The sequence below is a fragment of the Barbatula barbatula genome (assembly GCF_947034865.1).
Source record: "Barbatula barbatula genome assembly, chromosome: 14".
In the NCBI taxonomy this organism is placed as follows: domain Eukaryota; kingdom Metazoa; phylum Chordata; class Actinopteri; order Cypriniformes; family Nemacheilidae; genus Barbatula; species Barbatula barbatula.
Window position 1 is genome coordinate 16,926,865 of NC_136777.1, and position 21,173 is coordinate 16,948,037.

The 21,173-nt window shown below is 39.0% G+C and overlaps 1 protein-coding gene across 1 annotated transcript in view; it reads right to left on the bottom strand.

Moving 5' to 3' along the window:
• Positions 1-684: 684 nt before the first annotated feature.
• The window catches only part of LOC306903531 (CUB and sushi domain-containing protein 1), a gene marked incomplete at both ends in the record, with an annotated part of 362,445 nt that continues 341,956 nt past the window's right edge, over positions 685-21,173 (bottom strand). The window contains 17 exons of the mRNA XM_079472788.1: positions 685-844; positions 2,577-2,633; positions 2,883-3,015; positions 3,442-3,529; positions 3,705-3,817; positions 4,548-4,709; positions 5,639-5,701; positions 6,421-6,600; positions 8,644-8,755; positions 8,843-8,916; positions 9,052-9,225; positions 10,903-11,076; positions 13,485-13,664; positions 15,381-15,557; positions 18,391-18,573; positions 19,307-19,480; positions 19,858-20,046. Of these exons, the coding sequence (XP_079328914.1) occupies positions 685-844; positions 2,577-2,633; positions 2,883-3,015; positions 3,442-3,529; positions 3,705-3,817; positions 4,548-4,709; positions 5,639-5,701; positions 6,421-6,600; positions 8,644-8,755; positions 8,843-8,916; positions 9,052-9,225; positions 10,903-11,076; positions 13,485-13,664; positions 15,381-15,557; positions 18,391-18,573; positions 19,307-19,480; positions 19,858-20,046 (2,393 nt within the window). The remainder of the gene's footprint in view (positions 845-2,576; positions 2,634-2,882; positions 3,016-3,441; positions 3,530-3,704; positions 3,818-4,547; positions 4,710-5,638; positions 5,702-6,420; positions 6,601-8,643; positions 8,756-8,842; positions 8,917-9,051; positions 9,226-10,902; positions 11,077-13,484; positions 13,665-15,380; positions 15,558-18,390; positions 18,574-19,306; positions 19,481-19,857; positions 20,047-21,173) is intronic.

Consider the following 21,173-nt stretch of genomic DNA (forward strand, 5'->3'; position numbering starts at 1 on the left):
TGGATATGGGTTTATGTTTAAATACATATGGTTAGTAAAACCCTGTATATATTTTTTCGATTTGTTTGTTTCCTCCGACACGCTGATTTCATATCCATTTCATACTAGTGCAAAATTTGTGCGATAAAGTTTTTGTATTTTTTCAACACGCCGGTTGAAGTCTCATTTATAGCTTCTTGTAGCGTTTTGTCCCCACCTCAGTGGAGAGGTCTTTTAGTGTGCTGCGCCACAATAGTCAAGTTGCTTTCTCGATTTGTGGTTTGTCTTCACTGAAGAAAATACATTGTCAACAACTTTGTGGCGTTCAAAGACACTTCAGTATCTTTCCTAGGAAGTTTCTTTGATGGGGGAAATACATAAAAAAAACTGGAGATAAAAGCCTTCATCCTTTAAGTGCCACGGATTCCAGAAAGAAGGTTGGCCTCAGTTCTGGACGAAAATGTCAAAGTCTTCTTTCTTTGATGTGTGTTTATTTCAATTTTTTCAAATTTTTCTGTAAAAAATAGTCATCGTTTTCAAGTGAGTTTATACGTCCATTGTAAGCTTGTGATAAAAGTCGGCATCTGCAGCAAGTGCAGTCAGTGGTAGAGGAGTGTCAGTGTCTTACACACACGGATCCACTCATCCGTCTGCCGTTTACCCATGAGGCACAGCGGGGTGCCGGCCCACAGCTAATAATGAAGGTTATACTACTGTGCAGACTGTATTGAGCGTCGTGTCAAATCTCACAGCCTTCGCCTCGGTCGGCTTCATGTTTGTATCATACATGGGATTTTCAAATGAAGCTTGACCGTTTGTGTTCTCGTGACCGGCGTATCCATTGTACTGAACTTTTGGTCTTGTTCTGAAATTGGAAAAATGCCACATGGTCAGGATTCAGTACAACAGGACGTTCAGAAATGTACTGTTAGCACATATTTGGGTGTATTGTTTACTTAATATATATGGAAGAACAACATAAACATTAGAAATGTTACATAAAGCTTTAAACAAAATTAGCATGATGTTTCATCCAACAATGGCGTGTGACAAATGTGTTAGCGTGTTAGATTCAAGGATCATAGTTAAATCCACAGCTTCCTACGTCAACAAAATCAGTTAAAAGAATAGCTCTGCACGAATGATTTTTCCAAAAATAAATTCAAAAGAAAAGGCTGGAATTATAGTTCCACACTGAAAATCTGTCACTGTGGCTCTCAGATCTCACTCACGGTCAAGTTCAAATCAAAAAAATGACACCACAAACATGTAACAACATGATGCCAAATGACACATGACTGAGCACCTGAATGAAGCACATGAGTCAAATGAACTAAGCTTTCCTCCTGATATGCTTTTACGTTTTAACTAATGCCCACGGGTCAAAAATGGACAGACGTTGGAATAAATGAATCCAGAAAACGGTTTAAATATGACCCAACAATGGGTTAAAACCAAGCACAGATTCATAGAAAAAACAATGGTTGGCTATTCTCCTTTTTTGACTCAATAGAATGGCAAGTTGTGTTTTATACTATGAAAAACTTTTCAACAAAGCTTTTTGAGCGCGTTTGGAGACTCTTCCACATCTTCAAGGTAAACATAACAAACACTGATATCAAATCACCGATAATAAAACACGGTGATTAAAGATGCATATGATGTTAAGACATCAATGATCATGAGTGTTAAGAAATGATGCCTGTTGCTGAAAATATTGTTGCCTACGGGAGGAAACCTTGTGTGTTAAAAACCACTTATATTCAGGATAAAGATTAAACTTCATATAGCTTCATGTAGTCAGAGTTGAGATTGTGGCTTTGAGGTTCAAACTGAGTTTAATCACAAGTTTGGCTTAAAGGGATAGTTCACCCAAAAATTAAAACTTTCATACATTTCTTTGTTTGGTTGAAGGCAGAGAAAGATATTTGGACAACTGCTTGTTACCAAACAGTCCTCCATTGACCACCATATAGGGAAAATGACAATGGTAGTCAAAAGTTGCTTTCCAACTTTCTTTTAAAATGTCTTATTTTGTGTTCAACGGAACAAAGACATCTATACAGATTTGGAAATCGAGGGTGAGTAAATGAGAATTAAAATTTTTGGGTGAACTGTTCCTAATTCTTTTCATGGCATAAATATCTGTAAAGGGTGGCCAACGTGATAATAAAATATGAGGATACAATATTTCCACATGACAGCAACAATATATTGTACTACGTTTTAAAATTGTATGACCACATTGACATATTAACAAACATTAAAGATTCCTTTCTCTATCCGATTCTGTCCTCCTATATAATTAAACTACAGAACTACTTACTTATCGATGCTCTAAACCCATACAACTTTAGCTCATCTGCCTATTGATAACATGATTCATAATGTTTTACATCTAAATAAATAGCCTCGATTTGATGTTAAGTTCCTCTGGCTAAAAGCAACTCAACCACATAAAGCAAAACCATGAGTTTCATTTCCCACAATCCCTGCGCCCGGCCCTATCTCAGACGACATGAGGAAATCAAATGCAGACAATGAAGATGGAGGTAAAAGGGTTGCGTCGCCTGTTGTGATGGCTTCCGGTGTCTTACCTGGAGCTGGCCAGGTCTTTGGATCTCTCATTGTCATCTGTGCCTTGTGATAGTGCCCTGCCAATTTTTTTATTTATTTTAATAACGTGGAACTGTCATGCTTCATGACAATTTTGTCACATTGTTTTGTTTATGTAGGAAAACTCCCATGCTTTTATTTCGACATTGCTTTTGTTGGAGCTCAATGGCGTTTATTGCTTGCAGAGTTTTTAATTACTGACTGCAGGCAGCGCTGATATCAGACACAATTACAGACACGGCACAGGAGTTTCCCACATCACCACTGCGGTAAACTGTTTCTCTTACCTGTGTTTGTAGAGGTAGAAGGCAAAGCCTGACAATATGAGGGCAAAGAAGGGCACTAGAATGGCAGCCGCCACCGAGCTGCTGTTTGTGCCATAGTAAGGGTTAGATGAATCCATATCTGTCGTAATAAGACCTGAGAAATAGGAAACAATGATTGAATTTGCAGCATATGTGTTTAGAATTTAGCGTTGTTCCTCAAAGGAGCAATGTGGAGATTTTCGCTTCATTTAGTGGTGAGGTTGTGAATTGCAACCAATGGCTCCAGCTCCCTTTCGAAGACAAGAACTAACACAGATGTCTTCACAACCGCTCTGTAGAGCAGTTTGTCAGTTTTGGGCAACTCTAGAAACAACATGCCGAATTTCATGTAAGGGGGACCGCGGAGTATATAGATAGACATAGCTCTTTCTAAGATAATACAAACGTAACGTTTCATCATGTGTGGTCTTTTTACACCTCCAAAGATATAGTTATGTTTATTATATTGCACTTCTGTCATTCGATCCTCCAAAAAACTACAAAAAAGAAAGAATTCTTTACAATCGGTGAGCATTTCTACCTTGTCTTGTTAACTGAAACTTCCCAAAATCCTTGCTGTGAATGTGGCCTTGGTATACAAACATTTTCTTCTCCGACTCAGCCGTCACCTACACAGAAAAACAGGGACACATCTTGTTAGTCAACGGAGTGACGGCACGATGATGTCACTGTGCCAAAACAAAGTATCAAATATTTTATAAGATCAAAAATGAGTGCAAATCACAGCCGCTGTAAAAAAAAACATTACTGTAACTTTCTGAAGGATGGTCTTGTGCTACTTACATATCCATCCATTGCCCAGTTATCGTTTTTGAATTTACTAAAATATTGTTCTGTTGGCCCTTTCATCTGGTAAACTTTCAATAGCAGATGGTTTTCTTCTTTCTTGTAAGTCCCTGCATAACAAAAAGAAGAAAAAGATGAACAGACGTCAAATTAACCGTGATCTGAAATTGCACCTTTTGCAAACTCGCATTTGTAATCTCAACTTCCCTAAAGTCACCCTCCCCTGACTATTGCTTTCATTCTTGATGTTCACAAAGCCTGGGGCAGTGGCACTGTGATTTCTCAGGACACCTATATCAGTGATATCTGTCAGCTAGTGCCGGCAATTCATGTGTGCTTCTTCATTAAAAACAGCTTACAGTGCCTGAAGTGGGTGAAGAAGGTAAATGCAAAAACATTAAGAGCCATCAAAACCTGCTGAATTCTTCTGAATAATGAAGTTGAATTGGAAACGTGTTGACACTGATGGGAGATTGGGAGTGAATGGAGAAATAAAATGCAATGCTAATTTAATTAAAGGGAGAAAATCGTTCTCGGTCAGGATATAGTTCATTAGAAGAGTATTAAACACCACAAGTTGACAACTTGGATCTAAAGAACTTTACAGTAGTGATTTTGCTGCTTCAACAGTTCTTGGTCACATTTATTTACTCAACTCACAATGCGGTTTTAGCTTGACGTGTACAAAAAATGGTTGATGGATTACAGTACAGTATGTGTCCGTGCTTATTTCTGTATAATCCGGTTTCAGATTGGTCACCATATAGATTAAAACAACACGACACGATTCTCTATAAGAAGTATGACATCATCAAAACGTGGCAGAAAGTTGAAGCTCACCGGAGAGTTTGATCTGTACGCCGCTCTGTTCGAGAAGCGTGATGTTCACTCTGCTGGTGGTGCCGTTGAATGCATTGACTGTTATTGTGGCAGCTTGTCTCTTGCCCAGGTACTCATAAAATCCAGCCCAAGCGGAGTTCAATGAGAACACATCTGCTGGGACTGAACACAACGATACACCCATTCAAATATGTACCTACAATATAAGCATAATGAAGAGTGGTCCCCAAAGAATCTGGACACCCACCCACCCATTATCAGGCAATGCCATAGAAGAACCGCTTTTGGCTTACTGTAAAAAAAACAACTAGTAGGATTTACTTATTTTTTGTTATTAGATCAAGCGTTTTACTTAAAAATGGGAAAATTAAATAAATCCTACTGTTGTTTTTGACATTTTGGCTTTCAAAGAAGCTTTTGCGAAACAGAAAACTGCATTGGAAGTTACAGGTTGATAATGGCACTATACAGCCCATCACAAAAATAACATTTTAGGAGTGGCCTCAATTGAATCAATGCAGTTGCATTGTTTAACAACTTTTTGATATAATTGCATTTTGTAACAATGCATTATACAAACAGCCTTTCTAGAAAGTGTTACCAAAAGTCTCTACCATAAAACAAGTTTTGCATCCAATGCAATGACGTCTATGCGTTTGTTTTACTTGCGTGTGGTTTAAAGGTAAAGTGTGTCACTTCTGTGCTTCTAACAGTATCAAGGGAACTACAGAAATAATGACTGTTTTCCTACAGGTTCCCCAAACACTCATCGTCTCCGGCCGCCATCATTCAGAAACTAGTCAATATCTCGCTGAAGAGTGCGTTCCAAGCCAAATTCACACCAGAACACCGTGTCAGACCACGCAAACAAATGGGGCAATCTTTAAAAAGACATTACTCTCTTCAGGGACGTCACCTCTATGCGAGTCTGCACATAGTATTTTAATGCTGAAGAAATGACACACTTCACCTTTAACTTGACTATTGCATTTCCAAATAGGCCATTCTTCAAATTACCATGATTCACCTCACCGTAGGTCAAGGTTTTTATTCCGATGACAACTAAATGAAAGTCCGAAAAGGTTTCATACCGCGAATCTTGTTTTTTTGCAGGTCGGAGTCCTCGTTTGATTTGCTGTTTATTTTCGGTCCAACTAGGAAGAGCAAATAATTGATCATTTGACATTTGCAGATCCAGACTGCACCACAGTAACGTCACAAAATCACAGTCTTGCTTTTGTTTCTTTGAGAATGACTCGCTTCTGTGTCGGTTTTAACACTCAGTGATAAAATATATTCAGGTCATTCCTACTGTTTGTTGCCATTTGAGTCCCCAAGGCATTATATGGAATATTGTTTTGTCTTATTAAAGGCTTGTCTTATTAATTAAGACAATCTCCACCATGGAACACTATGATATGTACTAGGAATACAATTTTAATAATTCCTGATGCATGCTTAACTGAGAAAAGTGTTGCATTTTTATGGAAAGTTAATTCTCTGAAATGGTCCTGAATAGTAAGAATGACCCATTAAGCAACAGCATGCACTATATTACAATGACACTTCAACTTCGATCAACTTGGTTTGGTCTTAAAACAGTACAATTATAAGAAATAATTACAATTACAAGAAATAATGTAAACACGCGGATGGTGATTTTTCTTAATGGTTTGTTTGGAAAGCAATGTTAAAAATCCCATAATCGACTATAGCTAAAACAGACTTCATTGGCTATGTGTTCATTTATTTTATTTACTTTTTCAATTCAGTCGATCACAGGATTTCAATATCACCCAGTTCACTATAAACCGTTCTAGCATAAAAAAAATGTGTGAATATGGAAAAAATTAATATATTCTTGTGTTTTTACCTTTGCAGACTGGTGGTTTGCCAGACCACTTCCCGTCTGCCTTGCAGGTTCTGTGTTCGGACCCTCCAGACAAGTAGAAGCCATCCTGACAAGTATACATGAGGGTGTAGCCTATAGTGGGCAGATCTATAGCCTTCACATCTACATGAGACGGCGTCTCAGACTGCCTACAGGCATGAGCTGAAAGAGAATGAGAAAACACTTCCTATGACGTGAGTTCACATAAACCCTGAAGTCTTTTTAAAGCGTCGCTTTCATGATATCACCAGTGTGACAGCTTTACAAATTCTTAAAAAACAATACGACAATTTCCATTTGTGACATGTTCCTGAATACCAGCTGGGAAAACAGCCACTTCATTTTTTTAAAGCTTGTACAAATGTTTGGGTGGCAGATTATGGTGGAGCTGTTGAATGCTTTACTAATTTTATCTCTTTATTTTGTCGAAGTTGTTAAAGTCTGCCATTCTTTTTGATCTTTAAACACTTTGTCCTTTCCCAGCTTAACACAGAGAAGTTTAAGTAAGCCTTTCATTGATTTCCCTCAAAGTAAAATCGTGGCTATTAATACATTGTACCGTCTGAGCAAACCACCCTGCCTGTTAGCAACCATTAAGTCTGTTTGTTTGTTTCTTTCTTTATTAACAATAGCAGGCAAGGGGAGTGTTTCAGAAACCTGTTTCGAAGCATTTCATTTTAAAATAAATATTGTGGGGTATGCTTAATACATCTATTTATCAAGTAAAGCTGTGATATTACTTTAAATGGAGAATTCATTAACATTGACAGCTTTCATATAACTGACAATGACAGAGCTTTTGAATAATGCGTAATCCAGATCTGCACATTCTGATAAGATATGAGCGCTGGCTCTAAACCCGAAGAAAATGAAGAGAATCCCAATGAAAGTAATATGGAAATGATTTACAGCCGACTCTCCGCAGCATATTATGAGAGTCAAGATAAAGCCACGCCACGAGTGCCGCCAGCGTCCATAATATATGAGCCAAGCCCTCGTACCTCAATTTGCCTCGACTCAATTCCTCCTGCCTCTCAGCTCCTGACAGTTTGACCGCTTTACACGGACGAGAGGCCCGGGGGATTCAGTGGGGCACGCTGTCAAGCCAGCCCACAAATCTCAAATTTATGTACAAGCCAGCTAGGTTTAATTTTTTCTGCTAAGGCCGGCGATCTCGCTTCGGTTCAATTCCTGATCGCTCCCGTTCAAAAGTGTCACGAAGCTTAAAAGATAATCGCTGCGATGGTAAAAGTGCCAAGGATCAAGTGCACGGCGCCGAACGCTCGGAGAACATCTCTGATCAATTCAAACTTCTTTCCAGCAAAGCCGTCTTTGACATCCCCCTCAGCCCAACTGATTTGTAATCTGTGTGTCTTCAAACAATGCTCTCCTGCGTTAAGATCTCGTGCTGCTAACATTTTCAGATTTCTCCCTTTTAACAATGTCTAATTAATGTCATTGAACACCTGTCAACGTCCAAATCCTTTACAAATGGCAAGAATGACTTATATTTCCCAAAACCTGCAGCACTCGGACAAGCAATTGTGCATACATCTGGTTTGACCCTGATGTGGCGCTAAGCACTTTTCTACGCCAAAGACCGTTGTTATAAATTTGAATGCACGATTTATAAATAAGGCCCCTGGTTTCACACATGGCTATGGTCCAAACCTCAGTGAGACGAGACGCCTCCCGGCTATTTTGAACACTACACTAAAGACCATAGTCTTCTAGTCTTCAAACTGACTACAAAATACTTGGTTTTGACGGGGATACTGAATAACATGCTGACAAAGCATTATGGGATTGCTTTGTATGTCAATGAAACAAGGGTTGTTTCTCAATTCCAAGAAAGGACTTGTGTTCTACTTGTGTGTGGGTACAAAGTAAAAAACATTGGTTCGTTGGCACCAATCTTGGTGGTGATATTGATCTTGTGCTACCCTGGTATATTCTGTTTAAAGCCAAAGGTGAGATTCTATTTACAAGTAGGCTTTACAAAAATCATAAATAATGTGTTAATTGGTAAAAGTTGTCACGTTGGACAAAAAACATGTGACTATCAGAAACTTTTCTCTTCTTTTTTGTGATAATCCAAAGTCTATTGAAATATTCCATAGTTTTTTTTGTTGAGGTAACAAAGGCGACGCTCACTTAATAAAAATATGTCATCCCTGCAGCACTCCTTGATATGTAAATACTCACCAACACACTCCGGCTGCATCCCACTCCATGTTAAATTTTCTAAACATGTTCGCGTTGTTGAGCCGAGTATGTGATAATTTTTCCGACATCTGAAGAAAACTTTACTTCCGATCTGAAAGAATTCGAGGTGAAAAAACGAAATCAAGGAAATTGAAACAAAGCCGAACGCTAAATATATCATTTGTTAAACCTCGCTGACCTCAAATCCCTGAGCCTGAACCGGAATTCCATACGCTGGGGTTCCCGGATCTTTACATGCGTTGTTGGCTGGATCTAGAAATGGAAATCAAACTCAATTTGGCGTCAACAAAAATATTGTATTTGCAAAATTGCTGTCAATTGATCAACTGACACTCAAAAGTGTTGGAGTATTGCGGTGCACCGCATGATCAGTATGCAGTGACTCACCGATGCAGGAAGGTTGGATTCCACTCCACAAGCCGTCCGCATGACACACTCTTCTGGAGGAGCCCACCAGCAGAAACTGGGGTCTGCAGTAGAATGACACCTCAGATTTGTAGGTGAACTGTCGACCCTCCATGTAACCCTCAGCGGGGGTGCCTGGATCACCACACAGCACGGCTATAAAACACACGCATCAAAATGGCTTTAAAGAATCTAATATTTAGGTTTCGTCATACTTTCTGTAATAGAGTGTTTCATCGGATGCTTGTGTTTAGCTAGTGTCTAATAATATAACTATATTTTATTTAAATGTCATTTGTATTATTATTTTACTGTATAACAAAATTCAACAAATCGTTTATTAAATACACAATTCGTTGAATGGGTCCTGTAGTTTTGAGATATTTAAACAAACCATATTGACATCTAGCGGTTGAGCTTGGTATCACAGTCTAAAATCTAAATATTGGAGAGACAAGTTTAGCCAAGTTACGGTTCTTCTCGTTTCTTTTGTTTGTTATCAGAAATAATCTACAGGCGCTCTATTGTTTGTAAATGTGTACTGGAAGTTCAGTTGGGGTCACAAGTGCGTATGCGCAGTAACGGGTTCATCTTAACAACATAAACAAACGTCTATACGACAATCCATCTCTCCATTACTGCTTCTTTTCTGGCACTTTTGACAAGGACTTCTGCTTTAACGGCTGACATTTTGATAAAAAAAAAAGCTTACAATAAAAGGCAGTGAGATTAAGAAGCTGCACATCGAGCGCTACAGGCATTAAAGCCGCGGATAGTCCACATTCATTTGTGATGTGTTGACACTTGTATCGAAAACGTCAAAACAGTTTTATGATGTGTTGCGGCCCGCGTTTCACAAAATTTCAGTCAAGCCATGAAACTTCCATTACAGCCACACAATAGCTCTTAACAATACACCGGCACGGTGAAGAAAACAACAACAGCCGGCTCTAAATCTGTATATGACAATAGTAATCTAAGTCGTAATGATTTTAATATGTGTTTTATACCATAGTAGATATATCTGCGAATCCATCTGTGGGCAGGAATCTTTTTGTATGAAAGACACAAAGACATTGAGCGAAGTGGAAATATATTCCACAACAGACGTGTCCCAGAGGAGGCCAGGGAATAAACATCCTAAGGGGTGCTGTTGGGCACATCATGTAGAAGGCCTAACAGGTGACCGAGCAACACCAACATGGCTTTAAAAGCATCTCAGTTGTTTTCCGTTCATTATAGATTCTATCATCCAAGTTCCAAATAAAAGAGAAAAAAGCCAGAGTGAGGTACCTCAAATTCATTTCATTCATGTTCAGGATACTGCCCATCCCTACAGATTTGTGAAGTTGACCTCACCTGTCACTAACATTTCACTTAGTTTAACACAAAGCGGATTCAAAATTTATGGATGAGCAGGTTTTACATTTCAACAAATGAACACATTTCAAATCTGTACATACTGCTTTGTAAGAGGTCAATTTTAAGGTCTTGGAAGAGAAGTCGCCATCTTTAATGTGTGTGAATGACAATGAGGCCAGTATGATCAGAACAAAGCCCGCTCAATATGTTTCGTACCTGGATTGGTACATTGGAAAAGAGATCGCCAATATGAATCAAATCGTTTCAAAAAATCTCAGCTAGACTAAAGGAACTCCTGACTGTTATCATTTTACTGTAATTGAGAAGCTAATAGGGTTGATTTCTGCACTTTTTCCCCACCAGCATTTTTTGATCTTTTTCACAATGAACCACCGGGAAACGGAGACACTGTGTCATGAATGGCGAAATGTTGGGGGTAGTGTTGATGCATAAGAGACGAACGGTACTCACGCAGACACTGAGGGATGTCGCCCCGCCACGTGCCGTTCCCCTCACATGTGGCAATTCCGGGCGAAGAAAGCTGGTAGCCTTCAAAACAGCTGTAGGTCACGCTGGACCCCCACTGAAGATCAGAGCCCTCCACTCGCCCGTAGCGGATAGATGGTGGCTGGCCACACATGATTACTGAAATTAAAATAGATATCATCAGTATCATCCTCATTTACTATACTCCTTGCACCCAACATTGTCTTCTTATTTGACACCGATATAAAATGTCATAATCTCGTTATAACAGAATTGTTTTTAGGGTAACATTTTCAGAAGTTGCTAAAAAAATACAATGCAAAATGTACATTACAAATTGACCTTAAAGGGATAGTTCACCCAAAAATTACAATTCAATCTTCATTTGCTCACCCTCAGATTGTTGCAAATCTCTATACATTTCTTTGTTCGGAACAACTCTGAGACGCCCATAATATAATATTTCCCTACCATGGCAGTAAATGGGGGATGAGATCTGTTTATTTACTGACATTCTTCCAAATATCTTCCTGTGTGTTTAGCAGAACAAATACAGTAAGTCATACAGGTTTGGAACTACCTGAGGGAGAGAAAATGACGACAGAATTTTCATTTTTGCATGAATATCACTTTAAACCAAGTGGGTAATATAAAACATTTATCCATCAAAAACACTGTAGAAATCACACATTTTTGCTCATGTTTACACAAATGTTGTAATACTTCAGGACGTTAACATAACACCTTTACTAACTCGGTTAATAAGAGATATGGATGTTGAAATTTCTGTTCTTCTTTTAGATTCAATTTACAGTGCAGAATTTCTTCATCGGGCAAAACTGTTCAGTTCAGAATACCAACATTCCTGTCCGCTAACAGGTCAATGCACAGATCACCACAAACTCTACTGAAGTGTCCTCTACTAGTTTCACACATACTATTTTTGAAAAGTATAAAAAGGCTATATTGAGTTGTTTTCTTGAAGTTTCTGTCGATTTACATATTCATCAAGCCTCATTTCTGTGTGGCCATAGAATTTGATCGGTTATAGGGATTGCCATCTCTGACTGGAGAGCTGCATAACTTGGTTCAGAAATTAATACTATGGTTGACAGAACACCATCTCAAAATGTGGGACTGGGCTAACATCCTGCTGCTCACATCCTGCTCACATCCTGCTGCATGACAGTGGACTGGGATACTGTCCCAAACCACAACAAACCAAAGCTGTAATTACTCACTTTTTCTCTGGAAAGACAATGACGATGGTATTGCTATACTTCTATAGTCTGGAGACAGCACAGCACAACAGGCAACATTAACCTAGTTTCCATCCTAAACTGCAAATTTAGCTTATGCCAAAAATGACAGCACTTCGCAATAAATATAAAAATTGGAATATCACTTACTAATAAACTGGCACTTAATAGCGGTAAGAAAAGTAAGAGAAGTCACTGAATATAATAATTCTCATATATAATAATGACTTGCAGAAGCAGACGAAACACAATAAATGCTGTGCGTTTGTGGATGCCTGCTGTTTGGGAAGAGGCAATTACAAAAGTACTTTTAAGAATGACCATAACAACATTTCAGAAGCTGTGTAGCAGGATTCGTACTCTGGTTAGTCAGGTTACGCCATATCATAAGTGCAGATACATTACTTTTTGGAGGAATTTATTCAACAAATGCATTTCCGTCTCCTATTATTCGCACAAAAGAAAAAACACCTCAAGCGGTCGTAAAAACGTTTTAGCGAATTAAAATTTTTTCTTTTGAAATTTGGTTTCCAGGAAATTTTCAATAAAAAATGCGCATAAACAAGGTCGATGGAAACACGGCTATGGATGTTAGATCCATACTGACCAAACAGAATAAGGACAAAATTGCACAAACCTAAAAAAGCTTATGCTTAAACTACACACCAATAACGTGCGCAAATCCAACACTTCCAATCCAATCTTTTTCTAATTCAGAGCAGGGGAGGGTAAATCTTAAACAATACTGCACGAACATAACAGGCTTCAAGCTATTTATTTGCCTTCCTCGATCATTATGTTCAGTTTGCCAATGGGAGGAAGTGAATACTTTTGACTTAAATGGGATCAACAACGATGATTAAATGGAATCACATGCTGAAATCACTCTGAATAGCAAGCGTGCAGCTCATTTCGTCCTGCGTCCAACAACATACATCTGATGTTTTCTAAAAAGAAACCCATCCTGAGGAGGCTGAGCTTGTCTGCATTGCACCACTCGCCGCTTGATGTAATTTCATTCTGACAACTGATAACATAGATCCTACACATTTCATGGCAACATCCCCTCGGAGTTCGTAAGTGAATAATCTCACTTGCCAGACAAGTCAAAAAACAAGATCAAAAAACATCTGAAAGGCTTTTGATGTTAGGATGCCAAGAACTCCACAATGTTAGTAGATCTTTAAAGAGCTCTCATGGCACCGTTTGCAAAGCGACAACAAGTTATGTCCTCTCTGCCTGCACTTCCACATCAAACTGAAGAGGAAACTGTGAATTGCTTCGAATGGAGTAGAGAGTTGACTTTACCTCCGCAGCTTGGCTTGGTCTGGTTCCATGTTCCATCTTTACCGCAGCGGAGAGCGGATGAACCGGGAGGCTCCATGACGTACCCGGGGTTACAGCGATAGTGGACGGTTTTGTTAAATGTGAAATCGGTTCCCATGTAGATTCCGTTGGCGATCGAACCGGAATCCCCACAGCTGATAACTGAAAAGACATGACAACTGTTAGTAGTGTATATATTTTTTTCGCTGCTCATTGGACAAATGTGTTCCATTTATTGCCAAGCTCCGCTCGTGTGATCTTTGGACAGAAATGGCCGAATTACAATTTTTTGTGTAGGTAGATTTTTCAGGAAATATCTCTACAAAGTTGACCGTGCCTGTAACATTGTATCTTTCTCGAATAAAACTATTCTGACTCCATGTAACATTTTGTGCATTATTATGGAAAACTATCTTCTTGGGTCCATTCCCCCCTATGCAATCTGTTTCTCAAATACATTTTATTTCTGCTCTCGTTCTAACCCGTTCGGAGATTGGCCCTTGTTAATGTTTAAAGCTCTGACAGCTCTCCTCGGGATCCTGGGTCAAGCACATCAACTGAGTGGCCGGTGTGGTTAGGCGTCGTTCCGGTGTGGTGACTTGCGTGACGTGGACCTGTGCCGCTGCTTGCAGCTATATTTAATATTACTGTTATAGTTTTTCACAGTAATGTCTTGCACAGTAGTTTAGTGGGCTCGGCAAAACTTTGCTGCTAATATTGTTTCCCACTTTGTTAAATTGCAAAAGCATCTGCTAAGATAAATGAATGTAATTTCCATATTCTTTTTCTTCATTCAACATTATTAAGTGGCAACATTTGGCAGCAGCGCAGCTAGCGATTATGGAAAAGTGCAAAGTTCTTGTGGTTTGAGAGAGACACTGTGCAATGTAAATGACTTGACATATGTTGTGCTTTAGTGGGCTTTGCTGTCTCTGGCAGGTCAAACGCTGTGATGATGGAGAGCGTGGAGAGAAATGAAATCGTGCATGTCTCCATTACCGGATTCATGATGCTTGTGTTGTCGTAAAGGCTGTGAAAGCGGTCATGTCTCACTCGCTTATCCTTTCTGTCAGCTTTTGCCTGACATCTGATTCACAGTGTAGTTTTGACTGGTTTCTAAATACTTCCAACCAGTATTGTGGAAGCTGTTTTAAACTGTTCCATTCTTTGTAGCTAAGCTATAGTTGGATGTAGTTGGTAACAAGTTTGCTATAACATGCATTTTCAGTAAAGTGATGGAAGCTAAACAACAGCTCATTTACGGCTGAATTGAAAAATTGTATAAGATGCATTCAAATAGAAACAAACGTAACATTTGTTGTAATACAAAAGGTTTGGAGGCCTAAAATGAAGGAAGTGTAACTAGATTTCATATTTAAGGTTTATATTGAGATCTTCAATAATATTGACTTTTGATTGTAGACTATACAAATCGGAGCTCAGTTTTTGTCATTGTTGAGATCTCTTCTGAAATTCTAATGGAGACATATGTGAGATGAGACATTTCCATTTGCACTCCATTTAATCTAAATGAAGCCTAGTGTATGAGATAACTGACACATTATCGAGATCTCATCTGTTTTGTTCCTTTTTAAAGGATACAAACAGACTCAAAGTTATAAAAATAGGTTATATCACAGTTATTAAGACAGAAAAAGTCAATAGAAGTTGCAACCAAATTTCATATTGGTCAATGGATGCCTACTTCAGACATCAAACACACAATCTTTGCATTTTCCCTCTATGCTCTTGCGACGCACATTCCCAAATGAAATAAATAGATCTGTGTTTCGCTGATATAGTCTGCAGTGATTTTCTAAACCAGTGGAATCACAGCAGCACAGATGAAATGCTGCAGAGAGGTTTTGCCGTTCTGACCGATGCAGTCGGGTGCCGAGCCGGTCCACGTGCCGTTGGTCGTGCAGTGACGTGTGGTGAGGCCGGAGGTCTTGTAGCCCTCCCAGCAGGCGTACGTCACGAAGCTGGAAAACAGCATGCCGTCGCTGAAGACGATCTTGGCGTAGGCTGGCGTTCCTGGGTTTCCACAGGACACAGCTGGGAAGACAATCAAAGAGTTTAAAACCTAAATGTGAGAAGAGTAAAAGACCGCAGCCAAACGGGGATGGAACGCAACGATTGTGAGAGAGCGGCTTTGTTTGAAACATATCCCAGGGCTCGCACCGCAAGCAAAACACATCAAATTACAGCAGAAGCGGCGTGTTTTAAAGCCCACGGAGTGTTGTTGGCAATGTAGACCAACTTGCTTCCAATTCCAATTAGTTGGAGCTTTTTTCATACTTTGAAGTGGCGTTATCAAATAAGGGCAGCAGAAATGCTTCACTCTAATGTGCTTAATTATAACACCACAGAGATGTGCGAAAAAACGGCCTTTAATTGGTGGAGTATCCATATTCGACAAAGGTTTCACAAACGCTCTTCTAAATGACAACGATTCACACGCAACGCAAATAATATTTTAATTATTCATTTACATTTCTGCTGCAATGAGGAACGTGAAATTAAGAGCGCTTTCATGCTTCAAGGGCTACATTTTTTTCAACGGCATCTACTGAATAAATAAACAGGCCAGCGGTTGTTGGTTAAGTTGCGAAGATCATTATGATCCTGATAATCATCCATAAAGTGTTATTTCAATCACTAGGAGTCGCTTCACACGTATTGTACCCTCTTAATTTTTTTGTATGAAACTTTGTAGCTTTAATATGGCCTCCGTATCTTCTCGGAATGAACAAAGAGTCAGGAAAATAGAGGAAAAAGTGGAACAATTAAGAGTTAATGAGTTCCCAGCGGAGGTCTGCTGTAAACAGATATATTTCCAAACTTTAAGCCATTAGTTCTAAACGGCAACAGGTTGCGTTTCTTGTCGTCTCTCTAGGAAGTACAGTTTGTACTCCCATGATTGCACTGAGGTCTGCTGTTGAGTTCCCCTCCCGTGGTGATCAGTCTCGGCTATCTGTTAAAGGCCTTATTCAATTATGAATGTTCTCTGAATAATGCATCGTATTGATTTCTTTCACACAATACATGCGCCGATCGTCTGTAGCTGTGAAAACAAACAAATAAATTAATGATACAACACGTGGAGTCGCTCCTGGGCAGATGGTTGTTTTCTTTTCAAAATAAGATACAAATATTTCCTGTTTCCTGAATGCTGCAGGTTCATTATTGGTTATTATTGGTTTTCATTGGAGAATAACACAATATCATTTTGTAATAAGTAAGGGCTGAACAATCATACAAAATAACAGACTTGGAGATACAATACAAGTTGGTGCAAGTAAAACAAAAAGTTCATTAACTGCTTATAAAAGAGAGAGTTTGCGTTCTGGATACAGCTCAGACCTCTTTGGCTTTCTGAAAGACTGTCAGTGTCATAGCTATTTTTGTTACACAGCGACTTTCTGTTACCATTTTTTGTCAGGCGCGGGCTGATTAATCGCATTCAGAATAAAAGTTTGTACATTAATTTTGTATCTGTATATGTATATATTTGCATGTATAAATGTATATTTAAATATATACAAGTTCAATTATAAACATATATTTTTATAATTTTCTTAAATATATATGTATACGTGTATGTGTTTATAAATACAAAATTTATATGCACAGTACACACGCATTATACACAAACTTTTATTCTGAATGACATTGATCATGATCAATGGTTCCTCAGCCCTATCTATTAATGGGAAGATGCCTTTGAATGACCGTATTTACATATACAAATACTTTTTAATAGACATGTGTGCCCCTAATATATTTGTGAGGTTTGTGTTTATGGCAGGGTAAAAACTAACAATGCCCTTCAGCCATGACAATATTCCTCCACAAGTGCTTTATTACATCATGTCTAACGTTATACATAAGCTATGTATGTAAAAAAGAGTCCTGCGTTTGTGTAAGAATAGCTTGGAGAAAAACTGCAGGGAATATGAATAACATTCATGCATACATTTTAATAATACATATTAATACATATCATTCGTAAATAATAATTTGAGGACCACTGTGTGAACTAAAGACACACTAAACTAAAAACTAGATCACTAACTATACTATTCACACCTAATAAACTCTCTATTTTAGAGAATCTATGCAGCTGCTTCATTGATTTTAAAGGGATACTTCACACAAAAATGGAACATTCTGTCATGAATTACTCATCCTCAACTTGTTACATTCCTATGATTTGCTGAACACATAGAAAGATATTTGGAAGAATGTTAGCAACTGACATTTCTGGGACACCTATTGACTACCATGGAAGGACAAATTATTGTGTCATTTATTTGTTTTGTTGAAAACAAAATTTTATATTTTCGAAGAATTTAGGAAGTGAATGAGGGTGGATAAAGGGTGGATTTATCCCTTTAAACCCGTCATTTGTTTGTAATTAAGGAAACGCTTTAAACTTTCATTTAATGTGAAACAAACTTTAAAGAAAGTTTAAATCGTGTCAAAACCTCCATTATTTGCATAGCAACAGCGGGCTATTCACAAATCCTTATTAGAGCAGCGTATCATTACACACCATGTTAATGACAGGTCCTATTGTACAGCTCCTCTACGCAGAGTCATTGAGTTAACTGGCAATTACAGGTTTAAGGCCTGTTAGCATCAAAAGATCAATTTTACATTAATTATAATGTACAACTGAGGAAAAGAGCTAGGCGAGCAGGCTCAGAAAAACAAAGAGACCATGCTGTAACTCAAGTCTGATTTCGTTCTTAGATTGCATTAGAACCTCTTTAAAAGCATAAACTAAAAGACCCCTGGCGGTCTTCTCAAGCAAGCGGGTTTCTCAATAGAAAAACTTCTGCACTGGAAGAAAGAAGCGTGTGAGTGCTGGTGCCGGATGAATCACCTTCGCAGACGGGTTGAGTTCCGCTCCAGGAGCCGTTCTGCAGGCAGGTGCGCTCAGATGAGCCGATCAGCGTGTATCCAGCCTCGCATGTAAACCTTAAAAGGCTTTTATGTTTAAACTCCTCTCCGAGACGAGATCCGCGAGGAGGAATTCCTGGATCTCCACAGAATCCAGGATTATCACCTGGATGTTGGACAAAAGACAAGGGGATTTTTATATACAGAGATCACCCACTTTTTCAGCTGCGTCAGCTATTTTGCTTTATTATTTTAAAGCTTATGAGCAGCTTCTGGATGAATCACAACATTACAGACTTTGATTTGAAACAAGGATGCATTTGAAAATAGAAAAAAACAATGTTACAACTTAAAATGATTAACATAGTCAATGATAAACAAAGGACAGGTTTCTATTTTAACAGCGTCTCGTTTCATCTGATGGGTGGATTGTTCTTAAAGATTGTAAATGGTTATCAAAGTCTTTGTTCTTTGTTACATAAAATTTAACTCCTACTTGATTTTTATTGGAGACCTATATCACCACTTAACCTTGTCTACAAACAACAGGAATAAGATTTCATTTCAGTAATCATACTGTTGTGCTCCTCGGCAATACAGCCTGGTTTACTTTCTAACTTTCTAAAACAGTACATAACGTTCAATTTCTAAATGCATAACAGGATTACATAAACACAAAATGTACAAGATGTTCATTTCAATCTGAGCTTCAGAAAAAAAGTACTTAGTCTACACGAATGTCAACAGCAGTTACTGTTCAAACTTTAGACTTGTACGTCTGTCTTAGCACAAGAGATCTTAAAGTAAGCTGAGGCACTCAGACAGCAGCTTAAAGATCAGCTGTCTGTCAAGGCTCCGGTGTCCAGCCCCGACGCTCTGCCACCTGCTGATGGATGTACCTGAGCAGTAGGGCGGTGTGCCGCTCCATCGGCCATCCTCCAGACACTGGCGCGTGGCGTTCCCCACCAGAGATCGGCCCTGACCGCACGAGTAATGCACCACGGCTCTGTAGGTGAACTTCTGGCCCGACATGAGAGCGGACGGAGGCGTGCCGGGGTCACCGCAGGATATAGCTGTGGGGGTGAGGGAGAAGGGAACATCTTGCATGTAAGGTACTTCTGAGAAGTTATTGTTTGGCATATCATTAAACAAAGCCTGTCACATTAATGCAGTATTTCTGTTCTTACGATTGCCATGGAAACACCACGGCTTCTACTAGAGCCTACTCACAATCACATGATAATAACTGTGACACGTGTATCCAGGCATGTGCAAGGAAAGTAAAAATCGACCAGTGTGTAGGTCACTGAAGGCTCCTTAATGTGACGTGTCAGGTTTGGGTAACTATTTCACCCACCGCTACAAAACACTAAAAATGCAATGTTGTGGGCGTTAGGGTCTCAGTTTGTGAATGCGTGCATATATTTGGAAACAGCAAAGCTTCACTCACAAAGGCACTTAGGAAGCGATCTGTCCCAGAAACCATTTGACCGGCAGGTGAGAACGGATGAGCCGAGGAGGTAGAAGCCCTTCTTGCAATGATACATCACTGTGTTTCTGCAGTTGAAGCTCTCTGGGTAGCGCTGTTGAGAGTGACGAATGGCGTTCTCCACGAAGCCCGGATCAGAACAGTTTACCACTGCGAGATAAAACAGACCGAGCAAAAGTGAAGAGAGAAAGAACAACAATCAATGGAGGGGTTGAACAGAGGAATCGCTGGTGCAGTTTCAAGAGAAATTTCAATCAACTCACAACACTCGGGTCTTAAGATTATGTGTGCACTGTATTAAGTGTGAAGTTTCTTTTTGTCCTGTATATCTGGAACTCATCTCAAGTGCATTTCCGTTGCAAAGTTGACACAAGTGCATGTGGAGAGCATGTGGGATTCTGTACATGATGAGCTGATACTTTCTACGCTATCCTGACAGAATTCCAAAGATCATGTGGCCATGTTAAGATTTTTCTCTACTGGAAACCGGCACATGCTGTTTCTGGCACGCAGTGCAGATACAAATTCAGTTACTGCCCTTCGGTTAAAAAAAGATTGAAGTTGAGACCAGAGGAAACAAACCTGCCAGCTTTGCCTGGGTGGCAGCTGTCAATGTCTCGGCATTCAATTAAGTCCCATGGGAAAGAAGACGGTGGAAAAACAGGTGAAAACCTGATAATTGGCACCTGTTATTGCTTTGCTGTTTTTTATTGTGAGACACTTTTATTTGATCTGAGGGCCAGTTCAGTGTAAGAATAAGGCTAAGGAAAAACAAGTTAATAAAAATAAGTATAAAAGTATAATAAGTGTCCATGGATTCACACTTCAAATTTTCACCGAAAACAGTAGACCATCAGGGTACTTTGAGAATACTCATTTCAGCATACTATGATTTGGTACATACTAATTCTATTTTCGAAACTAATAAGAACGGATATTATGAAAATCGGGATGCAGAAAATGCATTCTGAATGCCAGTCCAGTATTGGCAATGTCAATTTACAAAGAAACACTACGCGTCTACGCACATGAGCATATTCAGGTTGAACCTAAATGTGTTTTTTAATACCCACTGTCAATCAAATTTGTTTCATGGTGTGACTGCAGAAATTTAGAAAAAAAACAAAGACAAATCATACTTTTGCTATTTTATATGATAAATATTAATAGTAATAATATAAAAAATGTGTCAAACCATAGGACACATGTTTGAGTTATTCGTCAACTACCCATCATATGTGGAAACAAAATTGAGCAAATGTACATAATATGTTTCC